At 44.8% G+C, this 15303-nt stretch overlaps 2 protein-coding genes across 6 annotated transcripts in view; one reads left to right on the forward strand and one right to left on the reverse strand.

The window, feature by feature from the left end:
* Positions 1 to 5445, forward strand: part of uggt1 (UDP-glucose glycoprotein glucosyltransferase 1) — a 29247-nt gene extending 23802 nt beyond the window's left edge. For both annotated transcript variants that reach the window (XM_039603470.1, XM_031747145.2), the window contains 9 exons: positions 12 to 100; positions 181 to 285; positions 455 to 539; positions 2448 to 2630; positions 2957 to 3117; positions 3230 to 3344; positions 3875 to 3991; positions 4480 to 4624; positions 4710 to 5445. In XM_039603470.1, the coding sequence (XP_039459404.1) occupies positions 12 to 100; positions 181 to 285; positions 455 to 539; positions 2448 to 2630; positions 2957 to 3117; positions 3230 to 3344; positions 3875 to 3991; positions 4480 to 4624; positions 4710 to 4729 (1020 nt within the window). In that variant the 3' untranslated portion in view covers positions 4730 to 5445. The remainder of the gene's footprint in view (positions 1 to 11; positions 101 to 180; positions 286 to 454; positions 540 to 2447; positions 2631 to 2956; positions 3118 to 3229; positions 3345 to 3874; positions 3992 to 4479; positions 4625 to 4709) is intronic.
* Positions 5446 to 8498: 3053 nt separating this feature from the next.
* On the reverse strand, positions 8499 to 15303 carry LOC116326098 (transcription factor Sp3-like). 4 transcript variants are annotated; one of them, XM_031747209.2, is made up of 9 exons: positions 14912 to 15303; positions 14485 to 14582; positions 13634 to 13864; positions 12926 to 13534; positions 11384 to 11596; positions 11097 to 11301; positions 10810 to 10999; positions 10436 to 10632; positions 8499 to 8839 (listed from the first exon to the last, which is right to left on the reverse strand). In XM_031747209.2, the coding sequence occupies exons 1-9, from the start codon at positions 14916 to 14918 to the stop codon at positions 8586 to 8588; spliced, it is 2004 nt and encodes a 667-aa protein (XP_031603069.1). In that variant the 5' UTR covers positions 14919 to 15303; the 3' UTR covers positions 8499 to 8585. The 4 variants fall into 4 exon arrangements, with proteins under 4 accessions (XP_031603069.1, XP_031603071.1, XP_039459434.1 ...); XM_031747211.2 differs by having other exon boundaries at positions 14872 to 15302; XM_039603500.1 differs by lacking the exon at positions 14485 to 14582 and having other exon boundaries at positions 14912 to 15302.

Raw genomic sequence — 15303 nt, forward strand, 5'->3', positions numbered from 1 at the left:
GTGTTGATCAGGTCCAAAAGAAGCCAGACAAGTTCAGCGAGGAGCTGCTGAGTGATGGGACGGAGGAGAACGACACTGGTTTCTGGAATTCCCTGACCAGGTGCAGCTCAAAACGGTGATCATTTTTAATTTTCAAATGTTCAAAACTGTCAAATAATCGCTTTTCATTTTGTCTTTCAGAGGTTTCACGAGTGGAGGGAAGACGGAGGAGCCGAAGCAGGACAAGGAAGATACGATCAACATCTTCTCTGTGGCCTCGGGGCATCTGTACGAGAGGTTCCTCAGGTGGGTGTCAGAGATGTGACCGGGCAAAGAAAGGGGATTGTCGTGTCAGCCAAAAATCCTTGAAAGCGAACATCCCTGCTTCTTCCTTATACTTTTGATTTTAGAGTCTTTTTCTTCCCAGTTCTGTTGCCACCAGTCTTTTTACTTTACTGTCGTCCTCCTCTCTCAGGATCATGATGCTGTCAGTTCTAAAGCACACCAAAACTCCCGTCAAGTTCTGGTTCCTCAAGAACTACTTGTCTCCCACTTTTAAGGTAGGATTTGACTTTATTTTATTCTATTTTTTGCCACTGGTGTCACTTTAAAACTCAGCTGGCATCTCGTCACTGATGTGGAAATCTTCTCCAATGGCTGCGGCTTTTTCTCTGTCCAACATCGATGTGAAGCTCAAGCAGAAACGTGCAGCAGGGATCGGATTACTCCCTGATTTTTCTCTTAAGTATTCTTTAGTTTTTATGTCTAAAAATAATTTGTGTGGGAGATACTGTTGGCTTCTGAAGGTGCTGCAGTTTAGTGGATAGGATGCTGAATGTATTGCATGTTTTAACACGAGTGTAACAACCTTTGCTTACAGGAAAACAGAGAGATGTGGGATGTACTTAGTATTTCACTAGAAAACATGTTATTTGTTTAAAGCACAGTACACCCACGGTACAGTACTCTGACAGAATAGGACCAAAGGAGCATTTCTCTTATGTTCTCACCATAAAAGCAAACTAAACCTTCCTAACGCTGCTGAGTGCAGCTAGTGTGAAGAAATGTAACAACCACCTCACTGATGCCGTTTTCATACATGACCTCTGGACTATTTCAGGAAAATTGGGTCAGGAAGTTGTCTGAAGTTACTCACATGTGGCACACAGCGAGCTGTGAACATTTGCGAAGCACTAAATGGAGATTTTTTTGTGCCCACAAGGCGCCACACCTGAAACCCACCGGAGTGTTATTCACTCTGAAGCTGACGGCTGATCCCTTGTGGAAGTTCCAGGCTCTGGTTGTCGGGTCATGTGTCAGTCAGCGGTATCCTGCTCTCTCATTGGTTGTTGCTTCAATTGCTCGCCTGGAAGCTGAGAAATGTTTGTCAGGTCCCAGCCACTTCTGTGTCAGATCTATCTAATGTGGCTTCGATGTGACTGCACCAAACATTTATACTAGTCTTCAAAGATTTAAGCCCATTCATAAACACTGAATCAGGCAGTTTGTGCTATTTCTGTAGCTCGGCACAACAACAGCCTTCTTTCAATAAAAGAACCAAGCAGACGGCTGCAATGGGAAAAAAGAGATTATTTTTAAGTCATTATTGAGCCTGCTTTGAAGCAAAAACAGTAACAGCAAAGTGTAGAAAAAAATATTGTCATAATAAATGTGAATTCAACATGAATCTGAATTCAGTCAAAATTAAATAAATCACAAATATTAAATTTGTAAATCAGTTTTACAAATTGAACTCTAAGATTTAGAGTTAAAAATAAATATCATTATATATAATTTAAGTATAATAAAATCTGCTATAAGGTCGTAAACTGAGTGTAATCATACTTATTTCACTATTTATAGCTTATAAACTTCTATGAATGAGTTTCGTTCCTCAGTAGATGACTGCTCAATTTTATACAAACCTGTGGTATTCACTTTACTTTTGATTTCTGCTGTCCTACAAAATCATCCGTCATGCCAAACATTTCACTAATTTCTAGAAATCTTACATAAACAACTATTCAACCACAGAATGACTGAATTTCATTGAGTTTACCACTCTTAGTTTCAATGTTACAGATGCAAGAGTTTTCTGAACTCCAGAAGAACAGTAAAGTTTAAAACGCTTTAGGCCACTGCTGATTGGTCCATGCAATAATGTATCTAACCGTCACATAGCCTGATCTTTGCCGATTGGCTGGGAGCAGTTTGTGTCCTTCTACGACCTCACAGAGCGGTGTCTATTGAAGTTACCATGCTTTTTTTTTTTTTTTTGTGGTCTTACATTGTGTTTATTTAATTTTGCATTTTCGATATATAAATCTGTCAGGGGTCAGTTGTCGGTCAGCTGTCAGCCTGTTTATGAATTTAAACCTTAATTATTTATGGCCCCATATTGTCAAAGGGGAAAATTATGAGGTGTGCACATGCTGACAGCTCTGTTCCTGTGTGTCACCATCTTTCAGGAGTTTATCCCCCACATGGCGAAGGAATACGGCTTCCAGTACGAGCTGGTCCAGTATAAGTGGCCCCGCTGGTTACACCAGCAGACGGAGAAGCAGAGGATCATCTGGGGCTACAAGATCCTCTTCCTGGACGTGCTGTTCCCTCTGGCCGTCGACAAGATCCTGTTCGTGGATGCCGACCAGGTTCGCTCACATGTAGCTGTGCAAACACAGTCACTCATCCTGCATCTGTCCAAATATTTGTTCTTTTACTATTCAGTAAAGGAGGAAACTGTCAGCTTCAGAGAACCTGTTAAATATAATATTCCTCAGGACTGCCATGAAGTGCTAAAAGGTTTGGAAGTAGTTTTATAGAAAAGTTTGGAAGTGCACACTCAGTTCTGCTCCACATGAGTTCATAGACTCATTTTTTTTTCTTTTTTTTATGTGAGATATTTTCTCTATTTTTTATTTTATTTTTTTACTGTTTTGTGCCAGCTAAGCTGTTCACACCTCCTCCTCTGCTTCAGATCGTGCGCACAGACCTGAAGGAGCTGCGTGACTTCGACCTGGAGGGAGCTCCGTACGGATACACTCCGTTCTGCGAGAGCCGCAGGGAGATGGACGGATACCGCTTCTGGAAGTCCGGATACTGGGCGAGCCACCTCGCTGGACGCAAATACCACATCAGGTAGATGCTGATCGCTCAGCTACAGTGTCGCAATCAAGTTTCAGCAGCATTTAACATCAACTTTCTGCAAACATGCTTTCCTGCAACTTTCACGTGTTACCATCGTTTGCAGCGCGCTGTACGTCGTCGATCTGAAGAAGTTCAGGAAAATAGCTGCAGGAGATCGACTCAGAGGACAGTACCAGGGGCTCAGCCAAGACCCCAACAGCCTTTCCAACCTCGACCAGGTCTGACGCTCTCTTCACTCACTGTCCACATTTGTGTTTTTATGCACACGTGACATCAGAGCCATGTGTTTTATGTAAAACAGCCATATGTTTTTAGATTGATTGAACACTCCTCTCCAGTTTTTCAGTGAAGACTTCAGAGCAGCCTCGCTTTAGTGTGCGTCTGTTCCTTGTCGGCGCTCGTGTTTACTCGTCATGTTCTGCTCTGCTTCTGATTTCACGACAGCGCATCACTGGTTTTATGATTGCAGCATTGTTCAGCAGCTTTTACATTTCAGGCTCTGATGTCCTTGAGCACAGCGACAGGACAAACTGTAGTCTGTGATTGCAACTTGATTACTACGCAGCTGAAAGAAAACATAAAGACAGCCAACTGTGAAAGTACACAGGGGAAGCAGATGCTGCTTCTAATGCTTGTTTGTACATGATGGTTCAACCTTCATAACAATAGTTTTCCCTTCTCTGCTTTTAGTTAAGCTCTGCACTTTTTCTCACTGGTTTGTTTGTTTATATGATTTGATTTTTTCCAGGATCTTCCAAACAACATGATCCACCAGGTGCCCATAAAGTCTCTACCTCAGGAGTGGCTGTGGTGTGAGACCTGGTGTGATGACAGCTCCAAGAAGAGCGCCAAAACAATAGATCTGGTAACAACGTGCTCCTATTTTCTGTGCAGTTTGACAGAGTTTCAGAGGATTGATGGCAGTTTTCTAAAGATTGCTATGTATCCTAACAGCCACTAGAGGGCAGGCAGGCTTAAGAATGAGTTCACATTAAAAATAAGACCACCTTCTTCTTCCACCACAGTGGATCATCTGCCTCCATCTCACCCTGTCCCTAGCATCCTCCTCGGTCACACAAACTCTCTGCCTGTCCTCCTCCTCTACATTCATGAAGCTTTTTCTTTTCCTCCTGCCTGGCAGTTTTATATTTAATATCTTTTGCCCAGAATATCCACTATCCCTCCTCTGCACATGTCCAAACCATCTCAGCCTTGCCATGAAGGTTTTAAATAGTCATTTTATAGGTGGACAAAAATCAGTTTTGATGCTGCGTCCTGTTTTTGTTACCAAACAACATTATGTGAACTATGATATGAGCTGTTTCGTCTTTCTTCTCATTTTCCCAATATCAGTGCAACAACCCGATGACCAAAGAGCCCAAGCTGCAGGCTGCGGTGAGGATCGTGGCAGAGTGGACCGACTACGACCAGGAGATCAAACGCCTGCAGGCCAGAATCCAAGACAGAGCGAACCACATGGCGAAGCAGCAGCCCACAGGTGCGCCTCGCTCGCGGAAACCGATACGCGCTGCTTTCCGCATTAATCACACAGACTAACGTCTCTCTCCTCTGTCCTCTGCCAGATGCTCACACGGAGCTGTGAGGCGCTCGCTGCGATGAGGCGCTGAACTGGACTCTGTTTAAAGAGTCTGCTTCAGAACGACGCTCCTCTCCTGCCTCGGGGACTGCTGACAGACTGACCGACTGGTTGAAACAATGTCCAGTTTTTTGTTCTTTTATAGGTTTCGGTGACTGTGTGGGTGCAAACTGTGAGGATGTGCTGTGTGAAGCGAATCATTTTTTTCTCCCTGTAATTGATGTCAGTCTGTTTGCACTGATTGGGATTCTGGTTCTGGCTTTTGTAGAAGCACAAAGGGAGGAGGACTTCAGAGAATGGCATTGCTGGTTGATTTTGGTGTTTATTTGCTGTACGTCAAACATTTGGTGCTGGTAACACTTTGCACTCGCTCATTTGAAGCTGTTTGGTTTTTCTCTGGATTGCATAAAGATACAAGTTCTCGTGAAGGCTGTGATTTTAAAGAAAACAAGGAGAAGCACTATAAACTCTCACCCACAGGTGTTTGACCTGAAAATGAACATCAAAATCAGTAGGATTGTTGTCACTGTGACTCTCAGGTACAGATGTTGCAGCATAAAGTCAGAAGCAGATCAAAGTTATACTGTAAAGGGAAGAGAAGCCTTAAAAGTTTGGCTAAAGCAAAAGTGATTTCTGTTCTTTGGTAACATCGATGGATTTGTCATCTTCATCTTGTTTCGGCTGTCAGATATTTTTGTTAAATAAAGTCTGAGTAATGGGTGGTTCAGTGTATTTTTGTTTACATGTGATTACTTGAACAATATTCTGCTTTAACTATTTACGTCCTGTGCAGATTCTGCTAACCCTGGTGAGAAAGCTAGTTAGCAGCCAGATAAGCACACTGCTGAAAAAGGAAACACTGGATCACATGATAACAGCAAGTCCGTTAAACTTCAGGGATATCATTCTGTCCTGGTAGGAAGCATGAACCACTGTGAGTCCATATCAGCTGCTCTGGTGCAAATCAAAGTGACATCAGAGGCAATAACCAGACTGCCCCCATATCCCTCATGACTGCTTTTTCTCTAGTTTTGCTTTTTGCCTAGTGTCCTTGTCACATCTGGCAGCATGAGGCAGTACCTGCAGCCCATGCTTGCTGTCAAAAGAAGCTTTGCTGTGTCTCCCAGCACAGCCTCAAGAGTGTGGAGGAGCTGCTAGGAGACTGAACAGAGCCGTAGAAGGACATCAACTCAGCAGGACTTGTTTCTGCTCTTTTGTGCAAGGAGGAACAGGAGCACTGCCAGAGCCCTACAACATGATCTCCAGCAAGCTATTCATGTGCAGGCTGTCTGAATCAGAGTCCACGAGGGTGGTGTGAGGGCCTGACGTCCCTTTGTGGGACCTTTTCACCCCAGCACTGTGGAGCTTGACAGAACACCAGAACTGGCCGGTCTGCTGCTGGGACTCCGTTCTCCCATGTGGAGAGCAGATTCACTCTGAGCCTGAAAGAGTGTGGACAAGCTGGGTAAATGTTTTGCTGCTTCAAACATCATCCAGCATGACAGGTTTGGCAGTGGGTCAGTGGTGAGCTGGGGGATTCATATCCTTCGGTCACACAGACCTCCACAGGCTGTGCTGGCGTTACCAGGATGACATCATCAGACTGATGATGTCATCCTGCAGGCCAACGGCTAGACTGTGTAGGTAGTTCCTGGATGACAAAGTAGTGATGTCACTTCCCTGCACAGATCTGAATCCACATGAGAACTTCTGAAGCATTTTGCAAGAAATCAGCCTTTCTGGAAAACACCTAGGATTTTCAAATTTATCTCCTAGGTGGATCTACTATGAGACTAAAGTTTCCACTGTGATTATGTCACAGCTAGAAGTGTAATGAAGATGGTAAGGATATTAAGTGTACTTTTTTTGCATATAAGACTGGGAAACCACCCCTCTCGCACATGTAGCATCTCGTGATGGTTCTTGTTCTCACATCATGCACAGCTGTGAATTTCTTAAAAACAGATCTGATCCTGATAGCAACATCTGGATCTGCCACCACAATGCCTGTTTAATATTACAGATCTAATTTTTCCAGAGCAGCAATTCATACTGTGATCTCGTTGCACATCACTGCTGTTCTCTTCCTTTCCCCCGTTGTTTACTGTCATATCTACCAACCATCAGCATCTACATACTCTCTAAAGTGTAACCCTCTTGGTGCAGGACATCCCATTTCTGCCCTGGACACACAAAACCTGTTACTGGAAGGTTTCAGACTTTTATTGTGATCCATTTGAAAAAAGGTTTTACAAAAAGGTAACATTCAATTTTTACACCAATTCTTTAAAAAAAAAAAAAAAAAAAAAAAAAATCACTTAAAATAAGGTTTTGATACAACAAAATTCAGTTAACTAATGGCTTCTATGAACAATGTGAAAATAAGATAATATACATGTAAATGAATGCTACAAAGATGAGGACAAACAAAGGGATTACATCAATTAAAATAAAAAATAAAAACACACAAACAATGGCATGATTGTTTTGCTTTTTCACTTGAGTGACATCTGGCCAGAATTACCAACAGAGCGGTTATTGCAAAACGAATCCCACAGCGTGTGGCGTGCAACTGGAATGTGATGACACAAAAAGCAGGAAAGAAAACAAAAGTAGAACCGCCCTAAATGGGGCCGATTTGATGCATCCGTTTTCTTCACATGGCAACACTGGTGTGTGCAGACTCCTCCTGCAGGCAACAAACAATAACCCAGAACGCTTTAAAACCTATGATCCCCATCATCGTGTGGCTTCAACATAGACGACACCCAGACCAGCAAAGAGACGTGGAGAACTGAAACATAATGAGAATTAACGCAAAAAAAAAAAACCCCCAAAAAAAAGATGTGGTGTTTCTTTAAATGTGGACAAGCACAGCGGACGGCGTGCTCATGAGAACAGATGCTAAAAGAAGTTGCTTGCATCTGTTTCCCCCTCCCCTCCCCTCGTCCTTGAGGCAAAAACACAAACTTCAAACCGGTTAATGGTGGCACTGTCATCTTAACCTGACCAGCCAGCTGCGCCCGTGCTCTGCGTCGAGCGGCGCGCGGCGTGACATCAGCACCGCTGCCCCGACTGGGCTGGAAAATAACCTGATTTGCCATCTTAGTAAAGTCTGTAACGCCAAACGCGAAGCCCCTGTGAGCAGCTGGTTACCTTTAGCACGACGACAGTGAAGGGAGGGGGTGGTACCAGACTCTGAGGTGCTGGATTTTTTTACTCTCAGGAAGAAAGCGAATCAGCACATTTCCAAAAACGTTTAAAAACTACTTTAAAAAACCAAAACAAAAAAACAAATCAAGGCAGCGGTGTGGACGCCGCGCCGCTTCAAACAGGGCGCTCAGATTTGTCACGACTCTCCCCGAGAGTTTCCACGGCTTCCTTTTCCCTCCCTCTGATTTCACAAACACATTTACCCCCGTTACAGTTACATCACCTGCAAAGCTTTTTCTTAAAAAACCAACAAAAAACCAACATGCACCTCCAGCATTTTATACAAGAGTATAATACAAAATAAGGCATTTCATTGTGTTGAGTATTCATGTCGTGTTTTGAGTGTTAATGTGTGTTTTCGTGTGCGTGTGTGTGTATGTGTGTGAGCGTGTGTACATAGCAAACACATTTTAATGTTATTTCTTTTTGCCCGCCTATAAAAAGACTGCAAAAAACAAACATAAAGTCAAGATAACTCTTACTTAAAATATATATATTTGTCATATACATTTAGGTATATATTCATATGTAAAAAACAAAACAAGGGAAAAAAAAAAGGGGGAGAGGGGAAGAGAAAAGCCCAAGAGGTCCCTTTTCATAGGCCAGTTCTCAAAAAGCCACCTCACCACATCAACCCCCACCCACCCCCTCATTCCATGACCTCGCTGGGCGCCACTGTGACCAGCTGCAAGGGGATCTCCTGATTGGCTACAAGGTCGTGCGCGTTGGTGGCCTGGAGGATGAGCGTTGTTCCGTCGGTGGTGATGACGGCTTCGGAGGTGGGCGGAGACGTGGAGGCGGGAACCCCGCCTTTTTTATTCTGGTGAGTCTTTATGTGCTTGGCCAGGTGGTCGCTCCGCATGAACCTCTTGGAGCACTCTGAGCACACAAACTTCTTCTCCCCTGCAGGGTCCAACAAGCACACATCAGTGGCGAGGCACATTTTTGTCTGCAACTAACTGAACTGGAGCATTTGGAGACTTTGTCGCTTGTTTCTAGCATCAGATCCTTCACTTAGCACTTGTAAAAGCTCCTGCAGTGGGGACGGCTCTCTCGAGCCTACTCAGGACCCCATTTTAAGCATTTCCTCACTCTTCTTAGTGTAACTGTTAAATAACTGTTATTTAGTCATAACATTTTAGGGCTTTTACCTCACAAATAAAAGAAAGAAAAAAAATCTCTACAGCATGATGATGACACTACACTCTGACACAACAGGGATGCAGTTAATGAGTTGCCTTACCTCACTAAGATGCTACAGAGCAACTTTATTGCAACACGATTTGATTTGCAGCCCTTGTCGAGGTCATGTGACCTTTCCTCTCTTCCATACATCTTAAAAAATATGTAATGTTGAAGCCATAAATCTCTAAATCTGATTCTACACTGATCTTCCATCTCCTCAAAGGAAGTGTGGATCGCACTCATGGTGACCACTGGATTCTTAGTGGCCCACGTGAGCAAGATCCTTCATCACCATCTACTCAGATTCACTTGCCATCACCTGGTTGAGCAGGTGACCATATGCCCCAAGGCTAAATGCAAAATCTGGGATCAGATCCTTTCCTGTCGCTCTCCCCCAACTTTCCTCTCTGAAAAAAAACTTTACTTTCCTATCAAAATAGCTAAAACGCCCCCTAATTGAATAATTAAAACTTGTCCCAGGCCTGCCCCTAAAGAGCCAATCAACATCTAAATGGGAAAAGTATGAAACAACACACTTTACTGGCGCTTCTGTCCTGGTGACCACTGAAATTTAACTGATTTCCTCCCTCACCGACTTAGAGGGTTTTCAAAATAAAAGCCAAAAAGGAAACCAAAGGCTTTACCAAGATAGCAAGACTGAGCAGCTACACCTCTATATTAATACTGCTGGAAGATTGTTGATGGATCTAATGATTTATTTATGACAGACAGTCACATACTGCATCATTGTGATAGAAATGTGATCGCAATAATGGGGTCAAATTTCTAAAGAAATCAGAGCCTGACTCTAGTTGTCGTTTAACCCAAAGTATCAATTAAGGACAAGCACACATCACAAGTTTGTGATCACAGCCCCCGTCTACATCTCAGGCTTTATCACAGCAACGGCAGCGTTGTTAAAATGATTTAATAATAATATTTCGTGCTGAGTTGATATTATCTGCTACTTAACTCCACAGATGAACAATGATGTAATTTCAAGTGTTTATTAGCTGATTAAATTCATTTCAGCTACAAATAAAATAAAACTGATATCGCTGATGATCTGCTGTGAAGTGTCGGTTTCTCACTTTTTTTTTCTTCGTGTTTCACACCTCTTTGCTGAACATTGTGTGATCGCAAACAAAAGCTCTGGACAGCAGCAGCAGCAGCAGACAAGAAAACATTTTGTAACTGTAACATTGTAACGGCAACGTAATCCCCACATGAGCTCCTACCATAAAACTGTTACTTTGTTGTTGTTCTTTTTTTTTCCAATTTCAAAACAAAAAGCGTGTCGATGGGTGATCTCACCTGTGTGCGTCCTCCTGTGTCTCTGCAGCTCGTCGCTCCTGGTGAATCTCTTCCCACAGAACATCCAGTTGCAGACGAAGGGTCTCTCGCCGCTGTGCCAGCGCAGGTGAGCTCGGAGGTGGGATGTCTTCCCGTAAACCTTCCCGCAGCCGGCGATGTGGCAGATGTGCTGCTTCTTCTTCCCCATACCCGAACCCCTGTGGAAACGAGGGAGAGTGAAGATAAAAGGGATCAGGGATCGGCAGAAGTGAAGTGCTTCCATTTTCCAAACTTTTCATTTACTCGTTCCTTTTTTTGTTCTGCTGGTCAAAGGTGAGCTCAGCACCTACACCTCCTGTTATCTGTGGCGTGTGTGTGTGTTTTCAGGGGCCCACCTTCCTCCAGACTCTTTGCAGTTGGGGCAGGTGCAGGCGACTCTGCGGAGCCTTTTGCCCTCCCCGCTCGGCGTCTCCATGTCCTCGTCTCCCATCTGAACACGCAGGTTGTTCAGGTCGCTGGGGTTCAGCGTGGAATCCCCGCTCAGCTGCCACTCCTCAGAGTCTGGCTCTTCCTTTATCTGGATACCTGAGCAGAGGAAAACATAATCCAAGAGGGAGATTTAAGAAACTGTAAGGGATTAACTAAATGAATGAAATGAAGAGTGATTTATGCGTCGCTGTACCTGCTGGACTGTTTGCATCCTCTCCCTGTGAGTACTGGACCCCAGTTTGTGTTACAGAGTTAACTGTGACTGTTTGGAGGTTGGGCAGGCTGACCTGGCCTGTCTGGCCCAGGGGAAGGGTCTGGACTGGGGCTAAAGTCAACTGTTGGGCCTGGCCCTGACCCTGGGGCAGCTGAAGTCCTTGGAGTGACTGGACACCCTGAACCTAAGAGAGAAAACAGATGTTTTTAGGAATCTTGTGGCAAAGTAAGCTCACCTGAAAGAGCAAAACAGCCCCTTGAACTTACCTGGAAGGTTTGCCACTGGATCTGCCCAGTAGCAGTGACAGTTTGGGCCTGGATGAGGAAGGTCCCAGGGTTGACCAGCTGCACACTCTGTAGAGTCTGACCTGCTGCTGCAGTCAGGTCCTGACCCTGAGCCACCTGGGCTACCTGGGCCTGACTGTCCCCAGACAGCTGCAAGATGGGCTGTGAGATAGTGGTGGCATTGGAGGATGACACCTGCAGAAAGAAATTACACTTTTAAACAAGGGCCAAAATGAGTAGAATTCATATGTTTTTGTTTTTGAATGCAGTACTTTCTGCAGTGGAGAAACTGCACATTACCACTTTATGTAAAGGCTCAAATAACACAAGTGCATGAAAAAAATTAACCAAACCTATTATCAGCAGTGCGCTTTTAGGCCCTTTTGCTTTGTATCATGTGCAGATGCCTTCTTGTCAATCACATCTACTAGAAATAATCCCCCCCCAAATTTTAAAAAGAAAGATGTGAGATGCACTGCAGCACTCTGATCTAAAGTAGAACTGATGAAAGTACACAAAGCTACATTTTTATGACCTGACAAACCAAAGAACTGCATTTTTCGAGTGAAAGAAACTGGATATCAGCAACAGACTGAGAGGAACCATCAGCAGGAAGAACAGGAAAACTGTGATCAGTATGTGTACATATGCAGTGATTTAAAAAACAATTTCCAAATATGAGTTTAGGCCACAATATTTTTGTGAACGCATTTGTGTTGCAGTGGGATGTTGATTATTCCGACAGCTGTGAGTAACAGTTTCGTAAGTGCTTTAGTTGACTGCTAGCATGACACGCTGTGCTGAAATAATAGAGACATTGTGCAATCAAATGACTTTAGCCAGCTAAATCATTTTTAACATGATTTCAGCCCTGAGTCGAGCCCAGGTTCCTGGTGCGTTTCCATAGGAACCACATCATCCAGGTGGTCTTGGCCAAAATATGTTCTGTGATACACATCAGTCACAGTGAAAGCTTCAACAAACATAAAGAGGAATTTGTAAACTTTAAATGCACACCTTAAAGCAGTGCCTTACAGACATTATAGGCCTTGGGGTGATTAGAAGAATCTGCTTAACCCCTCATTACTTGGGCTGGGTGTCATTTCTCGCATTCTGTTGCCAGTAACGACACAGTTATTAAACTGTGTTTACTTTACCCAGGTTATTATTATTATTACTATTATTGAGGATTTTCTTTAGTACCTTTTTAATTAACTAAGGTTTTGTTGTGAGGTTGTTGTGCAAAACCTTCCCATTAAACTGGCAACAGTATGACTAAAGCTAGGAATCTGTCAACTCTTGCAACAAATAAGATATTGGATGCCAGTCTTCAGGAATGACGATATTCCAAGGCCTACATGTCCCCACTTATGGCTTTAGTGCAGACCAAAGACTTTTCCTTCTGAGATTCCTTAATTTTATTAAATTGCTCACTTATAATTTAAATTCTAATCAAATTTCTCCAGAGACCATTGGGCATGACACACATTCACATGACATGCTGCTAAGGCCACACACGCTGACCTGGATTTGCTGCAGGTGGTTGTGGGAGTTGTAGTTCTCCGAGGACGAGGGATCAGACACGCCTGCGGACACGGCAGTCGCCTGGGTGAGAACTCCTGTGCCGTCGATGGTCTCAGGAAGCTGGGCGGAGTTGGAAGAGGAAGTGGTTGTGGTTGTTGGCACATAGAGCTCTTGGTTGGCGCTCGGGTCACTCACTGTGACCAGCGACTGTTTGGCTCCGGTGTCCTGGTTCTGGGTCTCGAGAGCCTGGCTGCTCATTATCAACTGGCCTTCAGGTGTGACTCCTGTTGCGATGGGAACCGTCTGAGCTCCGGTCAGCCCCAGCGACTCCAGATCCACACTGTTTATAGGGACGAATGTTATGTTGCCAGGAAGCCCTACAGGCATGGTGCTCGTGTACGCCGAACCTCCAGCTAGCGAAACGCCTTGGATCGACTGAACCTGCCCCGCCTGTGTCAAAAGATCTGTGGTTGCCGTCGTGGCACAGCTGATTCCAATGCTGCCCTGGCTGCCATCTTGGAGTAGCTGAATCTGCCCCGTACCGTCATCCAAACCCTGCGTGGGGAATCCTGCAATTGTCCCATCTGCATTTTGGATTTGAGGGATGACCTGAAAGACAGAGCGGGGGGGAGACAGCTTTGAGCATCCTGATCACCTATGCAGGAGTGCTCTGATCTGTATGTTTTTCTTTGTTCATCTTTTTGTTACCTGATACTGAATGCCCGACACTCCGTTTGCTGCAGCCTCACTCCCAGTTGCTGTAACATATATGGGCTGGCTGGGAATACTCCCAATAGGAAGCACGTACTGCCCGTTGGACGTGATAATCCCCGAGTTTGGAATGTGAACGACTCCCTGGTCTTCCTTCCCAGCCGAGACGGGAGTCAACACCTCCCATCGATCCGAGCCCGTCAGCTGAATGGCTGACATATCTGTCGTCTGGGAGCACAATCAAAAGTCACATTAACAGGGACAGATCACACTTCCAACAGGGAGACAGTGACTCCTCTCAGCTTCAGATTAGATCACAGTCTGGCTATTGTCTACCAATCAGGTTTGGATTCAGAAACTGTGCAGATGCATGAAAAGAACAAGTGGAGCACGGGCAGGAGTAGATCACGCAGCATTTAAAGTCACAAGAAAGATGCGAGCACTACCAGCACACACACACATATACAGAGTGAAGATAGCAGGCTCAGATACAGCCGAGAGCAGGGTGTGGGGGATGGGTGGCCATTACAACACAACTGCAAGCTACTGTTTTGATTATGGATGCTATCCGTGCTACATTATCCCACCCCTGCATCCTCCGAGCCCAAGGTACACCGGCTATCTTCCAGCGAGCCGACCCAAGTGACTGACTTCAGTGTCCTACCCACTATGGGCGGGTTTTACAGGGGTAAAGTGGGTGGCCGTTATTGAGGGGAACACAGGAAGTGTACGGCTTTCTCCCCCATGCCATCAAAATGTTAAAACCTGTGAACTTCATGCTTCCAAAACAAAACACAACCGAGAAATCGAAAGCGAGCGAGAAAGACGAGCTAGAAAATGTCGGATACCTGTGTTTCCGCGGCGCCGCCGGGTTGCAGAAACTCGCTTTGACTGCTGTCCACGTCCGCGGACGCCATTTCTCCTTGTTTCAGAGGCTGCTCTGGCGCTAGCAGGGAGAGAGGGGGAAACTCAGCAAAACTCTGTAATCTTCAACTCCTGCCTGCCAGAAAAGCCCGCAAAGCATCCCCACTCTCCGGTCCCAAAAGGAGCCGACTGCGAAATTCAACTTTGCAGCGGAGGTTCTGAAGAAATTTGGGGGGCCGAGCTCGACTGTTTACTTTGTCAACTCCGTGGCTAGCCAGCTAGCTCAGTCAGCTAACCATATCGAGCTCGTTAGCAGCAGAGCTAAAGATAAAAAGACGTAGCTCGCTCGGCTCCAGCTCTCACAAACTCACCGATTAGCTGCACGCTTCGATGTGCTGAACGTTTACGTACCAGTCATAGCGTGAGTGGTAGTAACCCGGGGGATTATCGGATCAACTAAACTCCGAACATGATTATTTTATCAAAGGCGGGCCAGTGTTGATCGGCGAATTCGGGTCGATTTTTTTTTCTATTTTGATTGACGGTGCGGGAAACACAAAAAGGTGGGACTAACAAGCTTGACCGTCGAATTTGCATCACATTACAGGACGTTCCGCCCTTCTTCTCTACGTCAATTGGCTGAGCGGAGGTTGTGGTGGAACGTCATTGGTTAAAATCGAGCGCCAGTCATTTTTTTTGTAGGACGAGTGTTTCCTGTTTGTTGAAGGAGACAAGAGAAGGAATGCAGTTGTTGAAATTTAAACAGGGCTTAGTTTGAATACGGAGACGCTCCTGTTCAGTCT

This window comes from Oreochromis aureus, linkage group 19 (genome assembly GCF_013358895.1).
Source record: "Oreochromis aureus strain Israel breed Guangdong linkage group 19, ZZ_aureus, whole genome shotgun sequence".
NCBI lineage: Eukaryota > Metazoa > Chordata > Actinopteri > Cichliformes > Cichlidae > Oreochromis > Oreochromis aureus.